At 39.7% G+C, this 26,566-nt stretch overlaps 1 protein-coding gene across 2 annotated transcripts in view; it reads right to left on the reverse strand.

Annotated features, from left to right (window-relative positions):
• Positions 1–26,566, reverse strand: part of LTBP1 (latent transforming growth factor beta binding protein 1) — a 269,142-nt gene that overhangs the window by 160,855 nt on the left and 81,721 nt on the right. For both annotated transcript variants that reach the window (XM_014584279.2, XM_027768415.1), the window contains exons 4-6: positions 21,037–21,139; positions 15,129–15,200; positions 126–248 (exon numbers count right to left, since the gene is read on the reverse strand). In XM_014584279.2, the coding sequence (XP_014439765.1) occupies positions 126–248; positions 15,129–15,200; positions 21,037–21,139 (298 nt within the window). The remainder of the gene's footprint in view (positions 1–125; positions 249–15,128; positions 15,201–21,036; positions 21,140–26,566) is intronic.

Below are 26,566 nucleotides of genomic sequence, written 5' to 3' on the forward strand. Positions count from 1 at the left end.
CTACATATTTCTAAAATTAAGTAAGCCGCTGAGTATTTCTGGTTTTGTGGGGGGGTTTTTTGTTTGTTTTTATAAAATCCAAAAGCAACTAACCCAAAATAGGAATAAAAAAAATGATGACTTACGAACACAGCTGGAAAAGGTAGGATCTGGCCCAAATCCCAGTTTGCAGGTGCATCTATAGCTGCCCATGGTATTCAAACACTCACCATTAGGGCACACGCCTTGTAACTGGCATTCATTAATATCTGCAGAAAAGCAAAATTCTTTTAGAAGGAGCAGTCAAGCCCTGCTGTACAGATTCTGACTGGAAATTGCATTCATTTCATTTTACATTAGAATAATCTCAAAATAAAAAAGGAATGCAGCAGGTGTGAATGACCTAAAGTCAAATCAATTCACATTTCCTGAACATCTACAATTTATATAATAAATACATAATTTGTACCTACTATGTGCCAAGTTCTAAGTGCTGAAGATTTCCTAGTGAGCAAAAATGACAAAGCACAGCCTGCAGAGAGCTTTTCCTTGAATATTAGTGTCTGTGAGGCATTACAGAGCATATGGGTAAGGCAAAGACTCTAACCCTCGGTGCACTGATGGACTAGCTGTACATGACAAACGTCAAAAAACCGACAGAGGTGAAAAGCAGTTCAAGTTATTCCAATTAGAACTGTCATAAACTTAAAGAACTTAAATTATGACATTTCCTATATAGATAGTAAAAGCCACTAAAGGAAGTTAGACGGTCCAGTAGGTAGCGTGGAAGTTAAGGTGACTGGATTCCACATGGGCAACTGTGCAGTTCAAGCCCCAGACACAGAGGCTTGAAAAACACACCTGGCACATGCGTGTGCATGCCCAAAACCCCAAGAGAAGAATGGAGAATAAGGGACCATGGCATGGCCATCCCCCAGGGGATGACTACTCTCATTCTCTCTGTCTCTGTCTCTCTGGCAAGTGTATACATTCTGTAGCAAAATTTAAAAAGAAAAGAAAGTGAAGTTAGACCCAGGGAAGACTGTACTCCTGACAGGAAGGATACTGAAGTCTGGGGAGGAGTAGGATGGATGGGCAAGGAAGAGAAGGAATGATTTACATGGGTGGGCCCTGGAGCCTGAGCACAGAGCCTGGCCTGGGGACGGGGGCTCAGGAAATAGTGAATCAAACTGTTAGCTGAAAATGAAGTTTCAGGTAGGTAAACTGCTGGAAACAGAGCTGGTAAAAGCCAGGGCAGGCATGGATTCAATGTTCCTGAGAACAGGGAGCTATGCTAAAGTTTTCTGAGAAGGAGAAAGATGCGATCAAAGGCAGGCTCTAGGAAAATTCATCTGGTCAGCACTGGCTGATGAGAAGAGATGGAAAGTTTGATCTCTAGTAGAAGGAATGATGCCAGGCTGAGGTTGGTGACAGTGAGAATCATCATAAGATAAGGAATAAACAATTTTCTTTTCTTTTATTTATTTATTTATTTATTTATTTATTTGAGAAAGATTGTTTTGCTATCGAGTGCATGTACTCATGTGCTCTCCAGAAAGACAGAGACAGACACAGAAAGTGAAATATCACCCTCCACCCCCACGGGGATGGCCATGCCATAATCCCTTTTCCTCCAATTCTCCTCTCAGGATTTTGGGCACACAAACATGTACCTGATGTGTTTCAAGTCACGGGTTCTAGGACTTGAACAGCAGTCGGCCATGTGGGAGTCTAGCGCCTTAACCACTACACCAACTGCTGGCCCCTAACAATTCTTTTTTTTTTTTTTTTAACAAAACAAACAAAAAAAAAACAACTGGCAATGCATGGTGCTTGGCTGGGCAACCCAACACCAGAAGTCAGAGAAAGTAAGTGAAGATGTCTGGAAGACTTCCAGACTAACAGTGGAGAAAAAAACACTATTAGTTTTGTGGAAGGAGCTCAGAGGAAGACAGCAGGAAGATGGAGATTCAGTTTTTCAGCTCAAGATCACACTGGAATACCAAAGGAGCAATATCCAGCAGCAGAAGATTTGAGAATTAAGTGAAAGAGGAAATCATGGCTAGACACAGAGATTTAAATTCATCTGCATGATGCAATCCACAAGGCAATCAAAATGATTTAAAGAAATAATACAGCAATTTTTAAAAGAACTTGCAAAACTAGTTCATTAAAAATAAAAAATTATGTAGTAGGTTGAAAATGAAAAGTCAGTAGTCATTTATATTTTAAGTGTAGCTTAAGAAGTATAATAGGTAACAGAGTTTGACTCTGAACACTTCCATTTCAAATAACCTTTACCTCCTTCAATCATTAATTTTTCTATAAAATTTTATTAAGGACCCTAAAATGTTAACTTGCTAAATTAAAATTGGACACAATGGTAGTAATGGTAGTAAAGTATTATTAGCAGAATTGTCACATAAAAAGCAAATACAAGGGCTAGCAGGTGGCATGGTTAAGGCACTGGACTCCCCCATGACCACCTGTAGATTGAGTCCCAAATCCAGCAGCTTGAAAAGTCATGCCCGGAGTATGTGTGTGCATGCCCAAAATCCTGAGAAGAATGGAAGAGAAGGGACTGCAGTGTGGCCATCCCCCCAGGCAATGATTTTACTTACTTTCCCTTTCACTGTCTGTCTCCAGTGAGTGCACAAATCCCATGGCAAAAACATGAAAAAGAAAAAAATAGCCCTCCAAAAAATCATTATTTAAGCAAAAATAACATTTAACTGTGGAGCGTGAACGTAGCTATGTACATGCCCCTATTTGATGTGCAGCGTGAACGTAGCTATGTACATGCCCCTATTTTATACAAAACAAGTAGTTTTGAGGTTATTTGCAGTGATAAGATATGAAAATCTTCAGTATCATTGTAAGTTAATGCACATTTGTTGCGTAAGTTCTACAATGCTCCAACCTGGACGCCGTTGGAAACAGGCACAGTTAGATGCCGCCAGGCATGGCATGTGATTCTGTACCTCACTGTGTGCTGTTCCATGATGAACACTTATGTACAGCATGGAACTGAAAATATCCCCCATTATTCACTGGGTTCCATAGCTGGGACCTATCCAGGATCTATTTTTTTTTTACAAGGATTAAAGGGTGTGGAGGAAGGGAGGGTGGCCCAAGGACCTAGTGGTTAAGGGTGCTGGATTTCACATGACCAACTGTGTGATTTGAGTCCTGGACTCGGCAGCTTGAGAAACACATTGGGTACATGTCCGTGGATGCCCCAAACCCCAAAAGGATGAAGAAATGGAGAAGAGATTATGACATGACCACAACCCACTGGAAGTGCTTGCTCGCTTGTGCACACGCACATGCTTGATCTCTCTCTCTCTCTCTCTCTCTGGCAAGTACACACACCTTCTGGCAAATAAAAAAGAAAAAAATTAAGAGGGATGGGAGACTACAATTGGAGAAATGTACACTAAGACCTAGTTTTTAGTCTAAATAGATGGTCTAACTAAGATACTAAATTATGTTTCATAGAGCAAGTCACTTAATTTCTCTTCATCTCAGTTCCCTGTCCTATTACACAAACAAGATATCCAAACTAGATCATTTCCAAGGTTACTTGTAGCTTAAATAGTCTCTGACTTCCAAACAATCCTGCCAGTCACCAGGGTTGGAAATGCCAAAGAATAAAGAAAGTATGACATTTAATGCATAATATATTATGAATAGCATCAGTGCCCCTATGGGAAATAAAGGCACTTGTATGTATCTATTCTCCTACAGGAAAAGTATGTATGTTTAACAAAGTGAGTAATCATTTACTGTCTTTTTAGTGACGCAAACTAATACAGGAAATGAGGCATGTCAACGAACCAACAGGAACTAGGTATAAGGTAAGAACGGAACATGAAGATCCTTATACTGTGGGAAAATATGAAGCCTTCTGGAGGTTCAGCTGTGTACGCTGAGCTTTTGCTGGTGGAAGACTATTCTATCATAGAATTCCAATAATAGGACTTCCACTTCAAAGAAATAAAAAATATTTCCTGAGATAAATGCTCTCTCCAGCCAGCCAGACTAGTTGGCTATTTAATAAGGAGTTCGCTCTCTAAGAGGACATATATATTTCTTGATCTTCCAAAAGAGTCACTTCACCCTGGTACACATATCCATGAAGGCACATGAAGATATGCCACAGGTTACACACAGATTTGTACACTTTTAAAGGAATCAATTTCTAGGCCCTTAGTCCTCAAAGCTTTCCTTTGAAGTGATCTGCCTACAAACACATTTGCCAAGCATTCTTGCCTCTCTTCTCCCCCTTTACCTAACACCTTGTCTTTATTGGTGAAGGCAGAGACCTCTTGTCTGCCTAGAGTTTCTCTAGGCCTTCTAGGTCCATTGTCTTGCTATGTAAAATTCTCATAGGCAGTGGATGAATGAATGAGTCACAAATAACATCCCTCTTGAGGTAGGGTCACAGAAAACTAGTAAGTCTGATTTGTTTTATAGAGAGGGATGGCTTTACCAATTAGGTTAGAAGGCAGACATTGTTCACAGCTAAAATGACCCAACTTTGCAGAGCCATGATTTTGATGAAAATATGTCGGAAGTTCATTATCTTAAATAAATGTACCAGAAAGGAATCTATTGTATCCATTTGGCTGTTACACAAAGATGCATGTTTGCTTAAAAATGTGTGAATACAAAGTTTTCAAAATAATTTTAAGAGCTAATGAGGGAAAAACATGTTCCAAGATCAATGGACTAGAGCAATTTTACCCAAGGAACTTTATAGAAAGCACAAGCTTTGTGAGACCTCTGCTAAAAGAGGGGTTCAATAGCCAAATATGCTTGGAACACACTGCATATTCTATGTACAAGAGCACATTAAAGACCTGAGAAGCCTTTTGGCAATAACAGTTGTTTTTCTTCATTTAATGTGATGTTTACCACACATTTCACTATGGAATCTTTTTTCACATACGATCTATTAACATCCTTCCAAACTGGTGTTCTGTGGAGCACAGTTTATGAAATGCTGCCCTCTGGGGCTGGCTCCCAAAATGACTGCACGGGTCTCTTGGTGGTAATATTTGATTCAAGTCTCACTGCTGCCAAGGCTTCCCCTCCCACAAATAACCATCTCACCACTGTAGAATCATAACCTACCGCAGGACAGATTCAGTCACTCTACTCACTGAAAGGTGTCAAAGCACTGTGGGAACAACTCCTTTTGTTCCAAGTCTTCCATCTTCTGGGTAACATGATCAAAGAATTACCAGAGCCTACAGAACAGCTTATATTTATTTCTTAATACATGTGTGCTACACATGGAAGAAGCTGCTAATAACATATACTTATTCTGTTGGCCCTGGATTTCTAACTGTAGTTTACAGACACTACATTAATTTCGCTTTGAAATAGTCTCAGGAACATGAATCAATCATGCGTTTTCCTCATCACTCATGATACAACAGGCTTCTTCCCATTGATTTTACAGCTCCAGAGACCGAGGTCAAATTGTTATTGGAAAACACAATGTGCTAATGACTCACTGCACCACTGTCTTTCCTGAGGAAGAGTGAATAAAATAAACAGATACTTCCTTTTGAACCCTATCCCAGTGATATAAGAGTCTACAATAGAGAAATTATTCTATGTTTAGGAATGGGTCTCAAACTGATTTGCAAATGACAAGATATTATGCTGAAACCCAGCAGAAAATTGCTTAATTCTTACTGGAAATGCTGAGCCAATTTAAACTAGAAACTGCAATAGTAGTTCTTAGAGGATTCCTAGGACAGTAAAATATCACCTCTGAATCAGCAGGATATTTATCAATTCCCTCTGAACCATCAACTACTGTGATTTGGCATCACAATAAGTACCCCCCCCCCCAGTTTTGGAATCAAGTCGCTAAATACAGCAAGACATTATGATCAACCTATAATAGGCTAGATAACAACAAAAGATCAAACATTTTTAAGTGTTCTGAAGAACTAAATTTTCAAGTCCAGTTGACTCAGGCCTCAGTTTATACTTATTCATATACTACTATAATTTCCCAAATACACAGCAAAAACAAAGGATTCTGAGTTTCATCTTTATACCCACAGTACTCTCACATATATAGTCTATTTTCTTTTAGAAAGAAAGAAGCATAAAAATTCCCTATGATAAAGGAAGTTAAGGGAAGTCGCTATAATACGAACGCTGCGTGAACAGAGAAGTGAGAGAAGAACATGATAAGGGGGAAAAGTGTTAGAAGATTTAAATGAAAACATCAATGGATATGATCACCACACTAGGCAGAATGTGAATATTAACACTGTATTGGATATATACTGTGGAGTGAAAGACTCTACACACAAGAACACACACACTGGATGATTTAAAAGTTCCTAAAACAAAATTCATCTGTGGTTGTAAGAGTCAGGGTACTAACCATTTCTGGAAAGGGAGATAGACTAGGAAAGGACAAAGGAGTGAATTCTGGGGTGCAGATGATATTCTATTTCTTGACCTGGGGATAACTATACAATTGTGCTCATTTTGTGATGACCTGCTGAGCTATTTGATCATGGAAAAAGTCCTGACATATCTTTCTATGCAAAAATGTGTCATGACTTTTCTGATACCCAATATTAACCCCTATAATTATATTACTATGATTTATTAATTATCCTATATGTAGGTTGTACTTTTTCTTTTCTTTTTTTTTTTTTTGAGAGAGAGATTTTTGTGATAGGGCACATGTGCTCACTGGAGAAACAGAGAGACAGAAAGGAAGAAATCATTCCCTTCCCCAGGGGAGGTACGGCCATGCCACAATCTCTTCTTCTCCAGGACTTGAACTGTGGTTAACTACATGGGAGTCCAGTGACATAACCATTACACCATCTGCTGGTCCCAGGTTATACTTCGAGAAAAAGTTTATTTAAAAATGTAATTAATTACTCAATTTCTAATACAGTCACCAAAATTATATTTTCTCACTAATACTTTTTTGATATGGTTCTTAGACCTAGATACAAAGTGACCTAACAATAACACAAATTAAAATGTTTGGTTCACTTTTTTTCTCAAGCAAATTTTACCTATACTTCTTAAGTCAGTATAAACCATTAGAGTAAGGTGGATATTTTTTTAATGGCCCAGTTATCCACCTCTCCTGGTATCCATTCCCTTTGCTACCTAGCATCATAACTCTTACCATGAAGGAGTAAAGGCTAGTATTTTCCCACTCCCTGAATACAGGCTAGCTTTGTGACATCATCTTGCCATGAGGCTACAGCAGAAGTGGCAGTGTGTCATTTCCAAGGCTAGGTCTGAAACAGACGCTCATCAGCTGAACATAGACTCACGTTTGAGCCTGGTCAAGATCATCAACACCTGCCCTGTGTCAGCAAAACCACCCCCACACACACACACCAGCTGCTAGAAGCATGAGAGATAATACATAAATGTTTTATTTTAAAAATTGTTGGATGTTAGGGAGGGGAAAAATGTGAGAGAAGAGTAGCCTTGGAATACAAAGAACTTTAGTTTTAAGAAAATACACAGAAACTTAGGACCATAAGACTTTTGCCTGTTAAAGACTTCAGGGTGGGGCTGGTAGGTGGTATGGTGATTAAGGGCCCTGGACTCTTACATGGCCGAACACAGTTCGAGCCCCAGACCTTGCATCTTGATTTCTAACTTTCCTTCTCTTTCTTGCTCTGTCCCTTTCTGGTCAAATTAAAATAAATAAAGTTACATAATAAACTGATTTTAAAAAAAAAAAAAACACACTTCAGGTAGGGCCAGACCATAGCATGGTCATTAAGCCAGCTGGATTCCACATGGCTGACTGCATGGTTCTAGTCCCAAACTCAGCAGCTTGAGAAACACACTGAACACATGTGCATGCATGCTCAAAATCTTGAAAGGAGGAACAGAGGAGAAGGGATTGGGGTGTGACGATTCTCTATGGGAGTACTTGCTCTTTTTCTGTCTGTCTACATGCTGCAGCACACTCATTACTTACACACACACACACACACACACACCAGCACACATGCCCTCAGGTTAAATTAAAAAAAAAGTCTTCAAGGTAAAACTGAGGAGATACAATGACTTACTAATAACATGAGAGAAAAATCATTTAAATTACAAAGCAAACATATTTAAAATGAGCAACTATGCTATAAAAATAAACCATGAAGTTGAGAGAACTAATATTCTAAAGCAAACTCTTAAAAAAGTTTAACAGAGTAGTTAAACCTAGAGAGTAAAAGTAGCAGACAGTGTCTAATATTACTTTTAGTGCTGCTGCTTATTGAGCAAGGCTTTAAGTCATGGTCTCTCTCTACCTGTAACATGTAGATGTAGCTATTGTGAGGAATTAATGATATAGAAATGCATGTGAAAAGTACTTCGGGACTAGTAGTTAGTGTAATGGCTATGTTGCTGAACTCCCATGTAGATGACCGTGGTTTGAGTCCCGGACCCGGTGGCTTAAAACTCATGCCAGGCACATGTGTGTGCGTGCCCCAGATCCCAAGAGGAGAATGGAGAAGGGACTGCAGCATGGCCATCCCCCCTGGGGGGGTGATTTCTTGCTTTCTGTCTCTCTGTCTGTCTCTGTCTTTCTGGTGAGTGCATACGCCCTATAGCAAAAACGTCTCCCAAAAAAAAAAAAGTACTTCCAAGGCCAGCCCTATTGCCAAGTAGTTAAGGAAGGCAGATCCCAAATAGCTAAGTGATTTAAAACCCAGCCCCCAAAGCTTGAAAGACACACCAAGAATGTGTGTATACCCCAAATCTTGACAGGATAGAGAAATGATAAAAGGATTGTGACATGACCCCATACCACTGGTGGATGCTTTCTTCTTTCTGTCTGTCTGTCTTTCTTTTTCTGATGAGCGCATGTGCCCTCTGGTAAATTTTAAAAAAGAAAAAACAAACTTCTATAAACTGTTATATAAATGTTAGTACACAAAAGAACGTGTGATAGCGTCTATCACTATCCAGCTATATGATCTTTCATTTCTTAATTTATTTGCGCCTCAGAACTCAGTTTCACTATCAGTTAAAAAGTATATACATATAACACTTCTTGTGGTTTTAATGAAATAAAATTTTAATTTATAATTAATATTAAGTAAAAATTAATTTCATTTCATTAAAACTATTGGGTCATCAGAAAAGTGATGGTATTTACTAAAAAGACAGGAAAACAGCCCATAAGAAAGACATTTGCACATCCATGTTTATTGGAGCTCAGCTATGGTGGCTCATGCTGCCAAAAAGCTGCTACTTGGAGGCTGAGATTACGTGGGAGGCCCAGGTTCAATTCCTAGTCAAACCTAAACAGGCTGGGCATGGTGGCATGTGCCTATAGTTCTAGCTGGTTAGAAGGCTGAGCAGGAACAGTCCAACACTTCAAGATCTTGTCAAAATCCCTCTCATTCTACTCTCCCTCCTTTTCTCTCTCACATAATAAACTTACAAAAATAGCAACAAAATAATGCAGTTCAACAGCTATTTACACAGTAGTTACATTGTGTTGGATATTATAAATAATCTAGAGGTGATTGAAAGCTTACAGAAGGATGTGCATAGGTTTTACACAAATACCACACTATTTTACATGAGGATTTTGGTATCTGTGTGCAGTCCTGGAACCAATCCCTTGTGAATTCGAAGGGACAACTGTATTCAAAGTTGAGCCCCTGGGTCCAGCAGGTGATGCGGTGGTTAAGGTGCTGGACTCCCATATTGCTGACCATGTTTCAAGTCCCAGACCCAGTGGCTTGAAAATTATGCCAGGCATGTGTGCATGCATGCCCAAAATCCCAAGAGGAGAAGGGATTGCCACACAGCCATCCCCGGGAAGTGATTTCTCACTTTTGCTCTCACTGTCTGTCTCTTCAGTGAGCACACTCACCCCATGGCAAAAACCTTTTAAAAAAATTTTTTGAGCCCCATCTCTGCCTCACAGAAATAGTCCCCTTGAATAAAGTCTCTTTTTAACAAATGTGATGAACATGTATTTTCTGTAACACCACATTAAAAGCAGTATACATCCAATTATTGTTTTTCCAGCACATGTTACAAAGCCCATAATTAAACTGCATACAAATAGTGCATGCAATTAATTATAAGAGCCTTGGCCAGAAATTTGGAACGACTTCAGCTCATCCTACCTGTCTTTTTAACATAGTACTCTGCGGCGGGCCATGTCCTGTTCTCCAGCAATGCAGGCTTTCTCCTGGGTCTCACCTGCTCTTTCTAGTTCCTGCATATCCAGGGTACTCAGAAGAGCAGTCTCCCCCTACCTGCTCACCATACTGCAGTTCACTCTCTATACTTCTTGCAGTCAGTAAGGGGTTCTAAAATGCAGGCGACAAGCAGACAAGCTCTTTATAGCCAAAATGCCCTGTGTACTGCTTACTTATGTGGCTTACTGATCAAGACTGGTTAGTCTCAATAATTGAAAAAAAAAAATTATTTTGTCTGAATAAAATTTCGTTTCAGGTGTACTTTGGAGAGTTTCCTGTCTAAAAAAGAGCCCTACAGAGAAAGTTTGGGTAATGAATATTATTGTGCCCTAATAGATCTGTTTTGTAAATTTATTTTATTAAAGCAGGAAAACCAGTGTAATAAAATGACGCCAAAAGAAAGTTATGTGGACAGCTCTTTCATATTTCCTTTAACAGGCGCATCTGGAGTCAGCTAAAATCCAGCTAGCTGGGAGAGGGAATAAAGCAAATTGAATCCTGCAGATCCAAGCTGATTTGATTACAGTAAATTTGAAGGGCAGGAACAATATCTTACTCATCCTTCATCACATATCCTCAGTCTATTTAGCTCAGCGGTGCCCTCTCAATTAATGTTCGTGGACTAATGAATCACTTAAAAGGTTTCCTTGACTATCTCTGAAAAAAAAAAAACATATATGGCATTACAAAAGTGTAGGCATCTCCTGATTAAATAATTTGGCATTGCTCAGAGTACCTCGGGACATGCCATAAATATAGACTATCATACTAAGTTCATTTTATATCTGTAAACTTAAGACTAGGATTGTAATACATAAAAAAAAGATACTTGCTTTCAATAAAAGGTTTCACTAAATGGACTGATCCCAAGTACTTTCAGAACCAAATTCTATTTCTGAAATTTAGATTAACATCTAACTTTTTTAAGAATGTACTTATCTTAGGACCAAGTTTTGGGCAAGGGAGAGTGTACTCACAGAGGAGTGAGCTTTAGAACAAAATGGCATGAGAACAAGAGTTCTTCTCATTTCCACGAGTATTAGTTAATTCTAGTTCTACATCAAATCTTTAGCATAATAATCAAATGACAGCTGACGAATGCTGCTCTAGACCCATAAGGAAATACAATTATATTGTTTGTTATGATAAATGCAGCAAATTATAACAATTCCACAATGTTGAGGGTAGCGAGGCAGGTTTTAGAGCTCCATATGTGTATATGTAATAAATCATTCCTTTGAAAAGATAATTGCAGCGGCACTAGAGAAGGAAAAAACCCAATTTTGAGGGCAATTATTTGAAAGCTCCTCAAATTAACTTGTGCACAGTTGGGTCTTTGTTACGGAGCTCACATGAGTACAAGTCGCTTCAGGACATCAGTTCACTTAGTTGAAGGAAATAATGTAATTCTAGTTATTCATCACTTTAGTTTTAAATACACTTTGTAAACTGAGAAGACATTAGACTGTGAGAACAATGTGGAATGCACAAGTCATTAGAAGCTTAATGGGCTCTTTTTGAAAAAACTTAGGGATAATAAAATCAAAAAGCTTCAAGGCTTTAGGAAAACCGAGGATACCTACGCAATATGAGAAAGTTCTATTTCAATTTACTCACCAGTAATATCACGAGGGGAGTGAAGTTAAGCTCTTCTCTCAATGGCAATTTTAATACATGATACTGAGTGAAATCATGTTCTTTTCAGTCAACCTTCTCTGTAGGGTAATTTAGTGGTGCCTTCTTGAGGCAGCATGAAATAGAATGTTCTGTGATACTTTGCTCCAGAATTCTTTGCCAAAAAGTGTAACACTCCTTAGTAAACATTCTCTGGAGACCAGTGTAAGCCAGGATTTGGTGTTACTGACCAACCATCAGTGGAAATGACTGAGGTGGAACCATGTGATATGTTCAGAATGAACAAAATTTATAAAAGGTCACTCAGCTTTACCAAGAAAGAAAAAATTCAAAGAAACTCAAGCAATTCTTTGAAGACTTCTCTATTCTATTTTGCCAAGTAAGATGGGAAGAGATCACTTAGAAATCTTCTATTCCACTTCTAAAGTGGTATTTTTATAAATATGAATTGCTGAGAACCTTGAATTGGTCAGTGAAGAAATATACTGAATAACTACCATCTTTTTATTTAACAAAACCAAATGGATATTGCTTTGACTTAGAAGCTCTCACAACAGATGGCCTATCTTCTCTCCTAATTAGTTATCTGCAATCACACTATTTCTGAGTACAAAGGGACTTCAAAATAGTCACAAAAAAATGGAATGCAAGTATTAGCTGATTTTGGTGAAAAAACTTTTTCAAACCCATACATAGATTTTTCATGATATGAGATTTCAAGAACTTTTTATTTTTATTTATTTTTTTTTTTAGGTTTTTGCCATAGGGTGTGTGCCCTTGCCAGAGAGAGGGAAAACAAGAAAATACACCCCAAGGAGGATGGCCACATCACAATCCCTTCTCCTCCATTCTCCTAGTATTTGGGGCATGCACGAACATGTGCCTGGCATGATATAAGGCTCAAACCCAGTCAGCCATATGGGAGTCAAGCCGCCTTAACCACCATGCCACCAACTTGCCCCTGTGCAAGTATTTAAAGGCATGTTTAAAGGAACCACTAATTTGTATTCAGTCTGCACTTCCCCAGGCTAAAATCATGTTTCCAGGCCCTTCACCTGCTTGGTTGATTATTAACCAAAAAACAATGAATGCTGAACACCTAAACCCCACATTCATTGGTTTTACTATGGAATATATACTTAACCATCTATTCAGACATTTGACCTATTTATTCATTGTTTCATCCATTAATCTAATTTAATGATATCTTAAATTATACTGATTCTAAAATAATGTACATTAATCCATTATTCCCATGTTACTAAGGTTTGCAGATATTTCTCAAAAATCATCATGGATGCCTTCTCCTTGAAATAGTTCATTCTAGCATTCCCTATCCTGTCACATATGATGAGGGCTTATAAGATTTAAGGGAAAATTTGTTTGTTTAATTTGCGAGATAGCATGTGCACATGCATGCAAGAGAGAGAGAGAGAGAGAAAGCACCCTCATGGGGCATGGTCAACAGTAATCCCTTTATTCATCCCTCCTTTTGTGATTTTGAGCACACATGCACCTGATGTGTTTTTCAAGCCACCAGGTCTGGGGCTCAAACTGCATGACTGGTCATGTGGAATACAGTCACCTTAACCACCAGACCAAAGGCTGACCCCAACACATAACCTTTTAATGACATAGTATACTTACGTGCATTTCAAAAGAAAATTCTTTTTTTTTTGAGAGAGAGATTTTTTTGTTTGTTTTCTTTCCTATAAGCTGTGTGTGCTAGCCAGAAAGAGAGTGAGCAAGAAATCATCCCCCAGGGAGATGGCCACATTGAAATCCCTTCTCCAATCTCCTCTGGGGATTTTGGACATGTACACACACGTACCCAGTGTGAGTTTTAAGCTGCCAGGTCCACTCAACTATGTGGGTGTCCAGAGACATAACTAGTATGTCATCTGCTGGTCCTGAAAACTCATTTAAGTCAGCAAAAATCATCATAAAGTTTACATAGATACATTATGGAACAGAAATTTACTTGAGAAAATTCTCAGGCAAGGAAGATATTTTTTTGAAATGAAGATTTCTAGGTTTTATTCATAGTAGAGTTCTTAAAGTCTTATTCATGGTATAGAAATTGTGTAAGCTCAAGAGAAGGAGGAGCAGGTGGGAAGAATATCCTCTACAGGGTTCCCTCCACAGTTCTACTGCTCATCAGGGTTTAAAGCATGCACAAAATTCCCAGTATGTTTTCATGCTGACCTGGTGATCCCAACCCATGGTTAGCCATGAACTACAGTTGTTTGGAACCAATTGAGCCACCAGGTGGCCTAACGTGAACCATTTAATAGAAGATTAATCTATACTCTGCAACATGACTTTAAATCTACTCTATCCTAAAAACACATGCTGGTCAAGGGTACAAGACCCCAGAACACAAGTTAGAAGACATGTACTTTGTTCTTGACATGGCTTTGGTCCAAGTGAATTCTGGAAGACTCTTTGTTTTTGTGTGTATTTCAATGTACAAATACTTTCAAAGTTACTAATAACACCTTCATCCTACATGTAAAGGGAAATTAGGAACATTACTAGGATATCCCTTAAAGTAACTACGACAAAAATTCATAACTTGTAGGGATACTAAACAAGGTGCTGGAAAACCTCAGATATAGGCTTAACTCTATGCAGCCACAGGAAAGTCACTTAACCTCTCCAGGCTAAGGTATCTCTGAGGTCCCCCCTCCTGCTTATACAAGTCTACTGTTCTGTTCAAAGTAAACTGAGTAAAAAGTACCTAGGGCATTTCATATTTAGCAAAATAGCTTTTCCTACTGCCTAAGAAAAGTGTTCACTCTGAAATTTAATACCCAAATATTTTTAGATGGCCAACAATATGCTCATAAGAGGAGAAAGGGGAACTCTGTCCCCAGCCACACATCAGCAAAGTAGTGAAAGTGCCAGGGACATGCGTGCTTGTGTGTGTGTGTGTGTGTGTGTGTGTGTGTGTGTGTGTGCATGCAGGCATGCACCAACACAGGGAGATGAAGCAACCAATATGGAGATCACAAAGTACTCTGTAATATGATCCAAACTCCTGTGGATTTTACCTAAAAGTAATAGAAGGTTAAAAGGGTTAATAAAGTATCAACAGTAGTGAAGCAACTCCAGCAGCCATACGTTAATTTCTCTATTTCCTTAGTTACATGGAGTGCACACGAGGTGGTTCGCTGTGTGACCGCCACATGCTGGGCTAATGAGCAACATGTGGCAAAACAACTCAGGTTTCAGAAAAGCCAAAACAACTGTTGAGTCCATACCAATGAATTCAATTAACCTTACCTTGACAAAAGGTGTTGTTAACCCGTTTATAACCTTGTAGGCATTCCATCATTTGGTTATATCCATGATAAGCTGCAAGGGAAAGAATAAGTCTTATTACATGCTTAGTTTTAAGTTCTTACAATCCTAAACTACTATGTATGATAACCAAAGCCATTTATAGCATCAGTAGATTTTGTTCATTTGAGTGATTTTTTTTTTTTAAGCTTATTTGTTTTGAGAAGGGAAGAACAGATAGACAGGGACCACTGACAGGGTCTCACCACCCTGCGATCTCCAACCCAGTCAACACCTCCCTTACATCCATCCGGGATCTCAGGCTGATGTCAGGTACATCCAGTGTGTTTAGGTAGACCCAGGACCTGAACCCAGAGCCTTCCCACCTGGACCCAGCAACACTCATTACTTGTTCATTCACAAAATACCAAAACCAATGTATTTATCAACAATTCTTTCACAGTATGCTTATTTCTCAGTATTCATATTCAACAGATACAGTCCCAAGAAATTATCGGTAACTAAGAGAATCCTATGATTGCTTTCTGTCAATCAGTGATTAAATGTGTTTATCCCAAAGGATCTATTTATTCTTCCCCAGTGACGTGCTCAAGGGTTTGAATTTTTTAACCTATTACAGGTAGGTGACTGTACAACATTGTCTAGGGCAGTCCTAGGTTAAGTCTATTATTTCAGCAAAGTTAATTAACAGCACTTGACTCTCAGAAATGGGCCAGTGTAAACTATAAATTACATGCTCACCTTAATTATAAGCTCAGGTATCCTAGTTATCAGATAATTCTTGCTGCTAGGAACCTGAGCAGAATAGGAAGGTGATGACCAGAAACTAGGAGACCAGCAGGGAGGCTGTGATTAGTTGTACAGTCCTTCACTCTGAAAGCTCAAATGGTATGCATGCTGCAGGCACCACCTTACCAACAAAACCCTATTTGCTGAGGTTCTGAAACTCTAAAGTGAGACCTGAAAGACCACCTGACATAGAGGATACAGCATAGATCTGGGGACCAGGCATGCGTGGGTTCAAATAGTGTCTCTGCCTATCAATAGTGCTATGATCATGGGAAGTAGCTTCCTGAATTTCAAATTGAAATTCTATACAATGGGAGGACTAATACCTATTGACAGTTGTCATGGTGTTTAACAATAATGCACAAAAAGTGCCTACCACACTGTCTGACAAGGAAAAACACTAACCAAATATCATTCTATTTCCTGAAATAAAGAATTCATTTATGAACAGGATAATGTGCAATAGAAAGTGGGCTGTAACCAAAACAGACTGGATTGCTAGAGAACTAAGAGGACCTCAATAAGGAGTTAAGCAGGAAAGATGAAAAAGTGGAAATTTTCTTTTAAAAGTAAAATTATTTTGCTGTCTACACATGCTCTTTTTCTATCACCACTAATGAAACAGGGTGAAGATTTATTAATCCCGTCCCTCTCCTCCACTCCCTCCCCTTTTTTTTTCTCTAAGTGGCTAAAAAAGATGATAAATGCATTATCTTCTGAGCATGGTGGTAATGCTTTCCTCAAGCAATGTCAGCTCCATATGGAAGATCCTGCATTCGGTTCCTTGGTTGACAAGCCAGATGTGTGCACCTCCATTCCCAGTTGACTGGGAAGGATCGTGGCATGTACCCATTGAGAGTACTAGTCTTCCTCTTACTCTCATAAAAGAAAGGAAGAAACTAAGAGTTGTAATGGTGAACTTAAAGTGGGGAAATACTGGTGGGAATCACCCCATTCAGTCCTCAGCCTCAAGTCTAGTCTAGTCTCCTCTAACAAAGACACTCCAAAGCAGGTTGCCTACAGAGATTATGGGATCTCTGTGATTGCTTCAAAGGCAAAAGAGACAATAACTTGTTTCAGAAATTCAATGATCATCCACCTCAAGGCAAAGAGCCAGACCACATGATTACTGAAAGTCCTCCTTCTGTGCTAATTTTCTTCTAAAAATGTTTAAAGGACAAATGACTTGTTCACGCTAAGCACATTTTTAACAGATTACAAGCTATTTAATGAAATCATTTGCAGATTTAAAATTAAGTTTTCACAGCAAAAATGATCCACAATGAAAGGTCTTTCTGTTGTGGTTACACAAAGCTTCGAACATCGAATAAAAATCCCTTGGAAATTAAAATTTGAACTAATTTCTACAAACAAAAAAAGGCACCAAACACAAAACCATAGCACGTTAAGCCAAGCAAAGTCTGCTCTCTTCCAAAATGAGTATGATTTAGAGAGTAGCACCAACCGAGGAAAGGAAAGTTTCTAAAATGACATAGGAAGAATGTGACCCTGAGTGTGCTTCTTGAGAGTGAGTCATTTCAGACAGCACAGAAAGGATAAATGTCGACATGTTACTAGTTTACTTCATTCATGATCCACACTGCTTTCTCAAAATGAAGCCGATCTCTCCAATTTTATACATGAAATGAGCCAACATACGAATTCGGTATTTGTCAAAATGTCATGAAAAGTCACAACAACTTGGTACTTTCATAATTGACTTACATCATCATCAAGATTAAAACACAGAGCTAACAAAACCATATAAAGCAACTGCATCCCCAGATGACGTAATTCTAGATAAAAATGACAAAAGGTCAGAACTGAGTGTTAGGGATGGAAGAAAAAATAAAAGAAAAGGCTCTATGAGCCGCTTCATCCCTAACATTTGTCATCTTCTTGCTATTTTGGGATCTGGAAGAGGGAAGAAAGAGAAGCAGTTAGGCAAAAGATATACAAAGATGGGAGGGCATAAATGAAAAACCAAAGAAAGAGAGACGATGGATGAAGAAAGTATTAGAGACACATAAATAGCTCCAAAACAAAGTTATAAGAAGCTAACATCCTCAACCCTTAGACCAAATAGTGGAGGATATATCACCATACCTCAAGCCCTTACAGGAACATGTGCGTGGCAATTAAAAAAAAAATGATGATGTGAGACCAGCAGATGGTGGTGTAATGGTTACACTGCTGGACTCCCACGTGATCGACTGCGGTTCAAGTTCTGGATCAAGCACCTTGAAACTCACGCAGGGCACGTGTGCGTGCATGCCCAAAATCCCAACGGAAGAATGGAGGAGAAGGGATTCAGCATGACCAACTCCCACACTGGGGAGTGACTTTTCACTTTCTGTCCCTCTATCTGTCTGTCTCTCTCCCTCTCTCTCTCTCCAGCAAGTGCATGCACCCTATAGCAAAAATCTCTCTTTAAAAACAAACAAAAAAAGACAATGCTTTTTCAACATTTTAAGTACAGATTCCTGTTTCTGCTCTTTGATAAGGTTTTTTTTTTTTTAATTGATTGGGCAGGCAACCCTGACAGGGTCTTGCCATGCCACAATTCTCCTCCCCAGCCTTCCAGCCAGCCAGGATCAGAGGTGCACCCACAGTGTACCTGGCCTCTTTAGGTTCACCCAGATCCAAACCTAGGGCCATCCCATACTGCTCCAGTATTGTGCAGTGGCACCCTGGTGCCTGTGCCTCCACAGCTGGGCCTAGATTCCTGTTTAATGATGCATATGACTCAATGACAAATGACAGAGCTGAGAACTAAACTCAGGTCAATCTAACACAAACATCAGGTTTTAAAATCATACCAAATGTATCCTAGATGTCTCTTAGGTCAGGCTGCCAAAATAATTCTAGGCAAACGAATCTTCCAGTGAGGAGGGACCATTACATACAACCTACCTCCTGAAAACTCACATGGCAAATCATTATCAAATTAGCTTAGAAAGTCTATCTGAGATAGTCTCTCAGTATGAAATGCCTTTATTTATGTGAATTTTTTAAAAATAGAGAACTCATTAAGTGTCAGAAATTTTAGAAGGCATTTCCACAAATTGGTCTCTAAAAGAAGAGCAGTATTAACAAAATATTGGGTTTTCAGAAAAGTCATGACACATTTATGCGTAGAAAAAAACAGAAAAAAATAAGTCATGACTTTTCCAACAATCCAATAAATGAAATTAACTTTAGGCATTTAGAGAACCTATAAGTTTGAGGGACAGGGATGAGAGTCCAATTGAGAGTCAATTATTTAAAACAAATTAGTATGCTAGTAGAAGGACAGATGGTTATGAGAAAGAGCTGTGGAGTGATAATTCTAAGATGGCAGATTCTAGACTGAACAGAGACATTTAAAAGAGATTGAGGGGCTGGCAGGTGGTGTGGTAGTTAAAGTGCTGGACTCACACATGCCTGACCATGGTTCGAGTCCTGGACCTGGTGGCTTGCTTTTTCACTTTCTCTCTCTGGCCAAATAAAAGAAATGTGAGTAAATTAAATAAATAATTATTTTTTAAAAAAGAAAGACAGTCGAGAATATCAAATAAATCAATAGATATTTAAGAGTAAAAGTTATCCAACGGAAACAATTCATGGAATCTTTACAACATAAAAAATTTTAAAAAATAAAATAAAAATCTTCAGTTGGGACCAGCAGATAGTATAATGGTTACGTTGCTGGACTCCCATGTAGTTGACCACAGTTCGAGTCTTGGACCTAGCGGCTTAAAACTGATGCTGGGCACGTGTGTGTGTGCCCAAGATCCTGAGAAGAGAGTGGAGGAGAATGGATTGCAGTGTAGCCATCTCCCCTTGGAGGGTGACTTCTTACTTTCTGTCTCTCTATTTCTCTCTGCCTCTCCGGCAAGCATAAGTGCTTTATAGCAATAATCATAATAATAATAATAATAATAACAACAACAAAAAAAACCCTCTCACTTAAAAATAAAAATCTTTAGTTATATGAGATATGGGAAGATGGACAAGAAAACTATCACTTGGGGCCTGCAGGTGGTACAGTAATTAGGGTGATGGATTCCCACATGGCCCACCCCAGTTCGAGTCCTGATCCCAGCGGCTTGAAAATGACACTGGCTGCACGTGGTGCGTGACCAAAATCTAGAGACAGAATGAAGGAGAAGGGATTGTGGTGTGGCCACAGTTCCCTGGGGAGTGATTTCTCACTTTCCTTCTCTCTATCAAGCGCATGCACCCTATGGCTAAAACGGAAGGAAGGAAGAAATGAAGGAAAGAAAACGATCACTTGATGCCTTGGCAGAAACATGATGAGTTACATATAAGAAAGCTCAACTTAAAACAAATTACCCCTGTCTTTCTCAAATGTATTTATTAGAAATAAGTCATTCAGAGTTAATGCTAGCCTCCAAACTGAACATATAAACTACTATTGAGAGGAGAGTAATAGAAACATGCAAGCCTGAATTTATTCATATCAACACGGTTCCGGCAAACACTTTAAAAACAAATCAAAAAGTGTGGGTGATACAAATGATGACTGTGACAATAGAAAAGTCATGGTTAGCAAAAGTCATCAAAGTCATTTTCTCAGAAAATAAAACAGAAAGTATTATGTCCTAGTGATTATAAATTCACCTTTTACATATGTGCAAATTTGTCCATTTTAGTTTTTCTTTGAATAAAATGTAAAAACCTAGGCTAAAAACTACAACTTAAGTTGTGGATATTAATACCAATTTCATTTAAGGGACTTAACCAAAGAAATAACAACTGCACCAACTTTTTATAGGGTTCAAGGTATTTACTATTTTAAAAGACATCTTGTTTTCTCCTCTCCAGAGACAACGCAGCCTATTTGAGTTCACTGCCTCTTAAAAGACTTTTTAATCCCCGTAAGTGATTCAAGTGGGAAAGGCAACGAGAACTGTGCAGATTGAAAAACAGAAGTGACAGGAAAATATCAGACGTGCAAGGTTTCGGGAAGTGCATCTGATGTTCTATGTTCTACAATTTAGTAAGAGAGTTCTTGGAAAGTCTAACGCCTCATCATTAAAAGATCACACTCAAACAGATGCTATGTTAACCAGCAAAGGAACAAGGAAACGTCACTTACACGGCTTCTTGGGGCACTTCTGGCATTTGTTAAAGCCCCAGGAGGTGCCCACGGTTCCACAGCAGTCCTCTTGCTTTGAAAGGCCAGGGAGCGCTTTGCCACACTGCAATGATTAGGTGTGAAATATGAAGGTTAACTGAGTGCAGGATGCTCAACTCTAGAGCACTGCTGTGCTTCACAGTCACGTTATAAAACGGTTCCCTTGTTATCGACACAATTAAAGAGGGGGTGGGGAAGAAAATTCTATAAAACTGAAACAAAACTCCAGGACAGAATCAACACAACCCTAAAAACGAACAAGCACATTTCCAAATATGAGCGCCCTGGCATTTTGAGTCGTGAAAACCTGTCCCTGCTCAGAACAGAGCACTCTATAAATTTAAGTGTCCAGTGCCTCTTAATTTTTTTTTCTTAATAAGAAACTCACAAATTAAAAGATCAGTGTAAGATTTTTAAATTTTAGTCATAACTGTCTGTTCACATCTCTCCTGTGGATCATCAGGGAACAGAACTGTAAGTGTGACATCTGCATAAAGCTTGAGAATGTGGCAGGGGTCCCACCTACAGGAGGCTTCCTGTCATTCTATAACCCCAAGGCCTGAGCAGGGACAGGACGAGAGAGGAAACTATGAGAATGATCACTGGCTGAGTCACATCAGCTCTAGCAGACACAGCCTCCAGGCAGCCAAGCAGTCTGACCCAGGGAGGTCAGCCAAGCTAGGAATGTGCAGGTAGGTGTAAGCAAAACCAGCCTGAGCAGGCAGAATAGTGAGGCTTTGAGGCTGTAGGAGCAAACGCCATTGTCGAATGTTGAAGTGAGACTTATGGTCAACCACAGGAGGCAGAAGCAGAGCAACGCAGGGGTCTGAAGACTAACTTGATAGGGTGGAGAAGGGCACACAGGCTATCTGACTCTCCATGCCTGCTGTAGAGGGCATGGGGAATCAAAGTCTATACTCCATATCTTTGTGCAGAGCACCCAGAGGGTCATTCTGCCTTCTGCCTCAACCTCCAGAAAATCCCAACAGATTTCAGACTCATCTTTGCAAAAACACATCCGATCACCCTACTGTACTCATAAGGCCTTCAGTGACTCTTTATGGACTGAAAGTTACACAGTACTCCCTAGCATAATTTACAAGATCCCAGTCACATGTGATAGGGCCAATAAGATGAGAACAATCAATGGGCCCAGCCAATGATCAACCCACATGACCTCAGTTAAAAATTATAAATCTGGCAGAATACAACTGCTGGGGCCTTTTTAACCACTCTTTGTCTGCTCAGGCCCGCTCCTACCTCTCAGGAGTGTACTTTTACTTTTACTTAATAAACTTCCTTCTCCTTGCATAAAAGAAAAGAAAGAAAAAAAAAAGGAATCCTTCGTCGTCCCATCGCAGGCAATCTTGTCCCCCCTCTACTTCTCAATATATCCTTCAGACACACCAAAGGAGTCTTCATGTTCAGCTTTATTTTCTAACAAACTGTGTCCTTCCAAAGCTATTTTCTTTCCCTTGAGAGAACTTTATCCAAACCTTATTACTCTAAAGATCTGTCACTATGAAGAACCCTGTCTCAGTTCCAGTGCGTTCCTCTCTGCTCTGCAGTGCTCTCTACACAATCCCACTGTCTCTGCTATGCATTTTAATTAAATGCATATGGGTCTTATTTATTTTATATACCAATACACAGTACACACTGCAAATGCTCACTAAACGCCTAATGAATAAACGCAAGAAAGAATGAACATCAAGAACAAGCTAGGTGTAGTCCTTCCAGGCAAACGACGGCTATGTGAAAACCAACAGAAATGAACATACACGCCCAGACTAGCAAGCAGAGAGCGATGACAAAGTCAAGGCAGGTGGTGAGCCTCAGAAGGGCAGCAGGAAGCAGACGCCGGTCACCAGGCAGGCCTCCAGGGGCAGCGTTTCTTTCCTGCCCCATCCAGGCTCACTGCATAATGATGGAGGTTCTCAGTGACTATGTTCCAAATTGTAAAACATGAAACCCGAGAAGGCCCTGAACAGTTAATGAAGTTTTAATTACATCATAACTTTGATGTCCTTAGTCATTTATGGTTTTTAATGATTTCAACAGAATACTGAGGACTCTTCAAAAGGAGCATGTGATAGTGATTAAAAAAATTGCGATTCATGAGTTAGAGAGGCCTGAGTATAAATTCAGCTCCGAGACTTCTTGCATGCATTATCCTGGACTAATTTTCTTATCTGTAGCATAGTGCACATAATAGTATCTTTCCTATAGGGCCCTGAAAAGTGAAAAAAGAAAATAGCATAGATAATGCTAAGCATCATGTCTGACACACACAGGTAAGACCTTGGCTATCATTACTATTGTCATTTATCATTATGAACACCCCATAGATAAAAGCTCCCTGTTCCAGGTGTCCCATTTGAGACCCCTGCTGTTTGCTGGATTCTCCAGAGAGTAAAAGGAATGGAAGTGGAACAGACTGGTCAGCACTTGGTCAATTACACCATTGGTCTAATTGCTCATTCAGAAGTACTAGATGCCACACAAGAAATACTCTTTAGGGGAACCAGCAGTTAGCGTAATGGCTATGTCGCTGGACTCCCACGTAGTCGACCGCAGTTCACGTCCTGGACCCGGTGGCTTAAAACTCACGCCGGGCGCGTGTGCGTGCGTGCCCAAGATCCCAAGAGGAGAATGGAGAGAAGGGATTGCGGCATGACCATCCCCCCTGGGGGGTGATTTTTCACTTTCTGTCTGTCTCTTTCTCTGTCTGTCTGTCTGGCGAGTGCACGCGCCCTATAGCAAAAACCTCTCCCAAAAAAAAGAAATACTCTTTAGGATAAAATGAATTTCCCTGAGATAAAAGCTGATGTTAAAGCCATGTTGAGTTAGGTAAAAGTGGCCATACAAAAATAATCTTTTTTTTTTTTTTTTTTTTTAAAGATGAACCTGAAAGAATACATGATTCTGGAGAAAGCACTGATAAATGCCCAAGGATCACCTCTCATAAACCCGGGAGGTACCTCTTGCAGACACATGATACACTTTCCTCGAGAGAGAGAAAGAAACTTGGGGTCACATAGCGGTACAGTAGTCACGTTATATTCTCTGATACTGACCCACCAAGGGGGCTTCCAGGTTCACATTAAAGAACTTCCTGAACACACTGGGCATGGATACACCGGTGATCCAGGGCTGCTGGAACTGAGGGTGGATCATGATGTGAGAACCCTCTTGGGGGTGCCTGTCCCCCTCTTTCTCTCATCCATGGAAGAAAGAGATAAACCTTTAAAAAAATGAAATAAAGGAATCTCTGCAACTGGATAAACTTTTACTGAGAAACTATTTTATGCCAGAGATGAATACACTGGCTTGTGGAAGTTTGCAAGAGACAGAGCATTCGGCCAGGTATTTTACTACCTGCTGTGAATCGGATAAAACAAGGCATTCAAGAGGTAGGTAGGCAGTGAGGGAGACAGAGCAACACACAAATGGAGATTAAAGGGGAGCTGGAGAGAGAGGATCAACATGAAAACAAATGGGTTCCTGAGAGAAGAGAGGCCCCCTATTTTGGGCTGGAGTCAGGTAGTTCCCAAACTCCTGAAATTAATCATAGAGGGCTTAAACCTGAAATATGAAGGAAGGAAGAAAAAAGGGGGAACAATGCTCCAGGCATAAGGCTGGAAACAAAATGATGATGTTAAAACACAGAGGTCTCCACTGTTGCAATCTGGCTGCCAAAGTGTGCTTAATGTTTATTTGCAGTTTTATAAATCAGATTTATGGAAGACACCAGGCCCCAGCATACACAGATCATTCTTGTACCAGACTCTTTAGGTTCTTCTCTTAATCAAGCAAAACACTCAACACTTGCTGATTTTATCCGCTCAAACTGTTAGTAGCAGTTAAAATCCAATTTTCACCTTGGATTCCTAGAATGTTTTATTTGGTAGGGAAAAAAATAAATCATTTCTTTCTACCAGGCCTCCAAAAAGGTGCAAGGTTTTCATTACATGATTTGGGCTGCTTTATCCCATGGTTTTGTTTTTGCGGGTCCACAGCCAAGAGCAACAGAGGCCATCCAAATCAATGAAATAAATGGCAGTGTAGGTGGTACCACGACACTGTGTTCGTCTCAAATCCGGGTCTGCACAGTATAAGATTAAGCTATGAGGGAATGAAGTCATGGGTCTAGCAAAGCACCAAGTTTAACGTACTCCCCTTCAGTTATTTAACTCTGAAGAGGCTTTTACTAGATGGCCAGACACTCCACATAAGAGACTTTTGTGGCCATAGTCAGGGCTCTCATCCAAGAGGCCACGGGTCACAAAGTCTCATGTGGATGTAGGACATACCTAAAAGGAAAGAAGGTGAAGGAAAGATCTCCTGCCTATAACAAAAGTCCATCATACAGAGTATCAGGTGGAACGGAACATACAGAATGTCCTCTAAGACAGGTAGATTCTGCTTCTTGGTGGGACATAATCACATGGACAAAGACTCATTCTAACCGCATCATAGGCACATACTGATATTACTGTTTTGCTTCCCTAAAAGAGACAAGAGTCTAGCTGTGCTGCCCAGGTTGGTCTTGAACTCATAATCATCCTGCCTTAGCCTCCTAAGTAGCTAGGATTATAGGAGTGGACCACTGTGCCTGATTTGAATGACATAATTTTTAATAATGATTTGTTTTATTTATTTGTTATTATTATTATTATTATTTGCTCTCACCAGAGAGAGAAAGTAAGCTGCCAGGTCCAGGACCTGAACCACGGTCGATTATGTGGGAGTCCAGAGACTTAACCATCACGCCATCCACTGGCCCTGATTGAGATGATTTTCACAAATTAAAAACACATGAGGGACCATCAGCTGGCATAATGACTATGTTGTTGGATTTCCATGTAGCTGATCATAGTTCGAGTCCCCGAACCGGTGGCTAAAACTCATGTTGGGTGCATGTGCATGTGTGCCCAAGATCCCAAGAGGAGAATGGAGGAGAAAGGATTGCGGTGTGGCAGTCTCCCTGGGGGTCATTTCTTGCTTTCTGTCTCTTTGTCTTTCTGGCAAGCATACACCCCCCTATAGCAAAAACCTCTCAAAAAAACAAACAAACAAACAAAAATAACATGGAATTTCTCCTACATTAATTATTCACCACATTTTCAGAGAAAGTCTGCCTATCATGTCTGGTTGTATCTGATAGATAAGCAATCCACAAGAAATGTGCTACACTTGCAATCCAATATTTAGCTGTGCCAAGTCAGAAACAAAAATATATCCTGTCAAACAAGCAATGTGCTGGAGCTTCCCAAACAGTTCACGCAACCCTGGCTGCAGATTAATAGACACTACAATCCCACCAATCCATGCTAAGATTTAGCAAATGTGTGACTAAGCTAGGGAAGTGCAGGCAGAACAATGAGACAACCAGATTCTATGAGGATCAGCTGAAGAGTGTAGAGCCAGTAAGACCAAACGTAGACATGATGGCAATGTTCAGAGACAAGAAGCAAGATGAAGCTTGTTG

The sequence above is a fragment of the Tupaia chinensis genome, unplaced genomic scaffold, assembly GCF_000334495.1.
Source record: "Tupaia chinensis unplaced genomic scaffold, TupChi_1.0 Scaffold146177_1, whole genome shotgun sequence".
NCBI classification, from domain to species: Eukaryota; Metazoa; Chordata; class Mammalia; order Scandentia; family Tupaiidae; genus Tupaia; species Tupaia belangeri.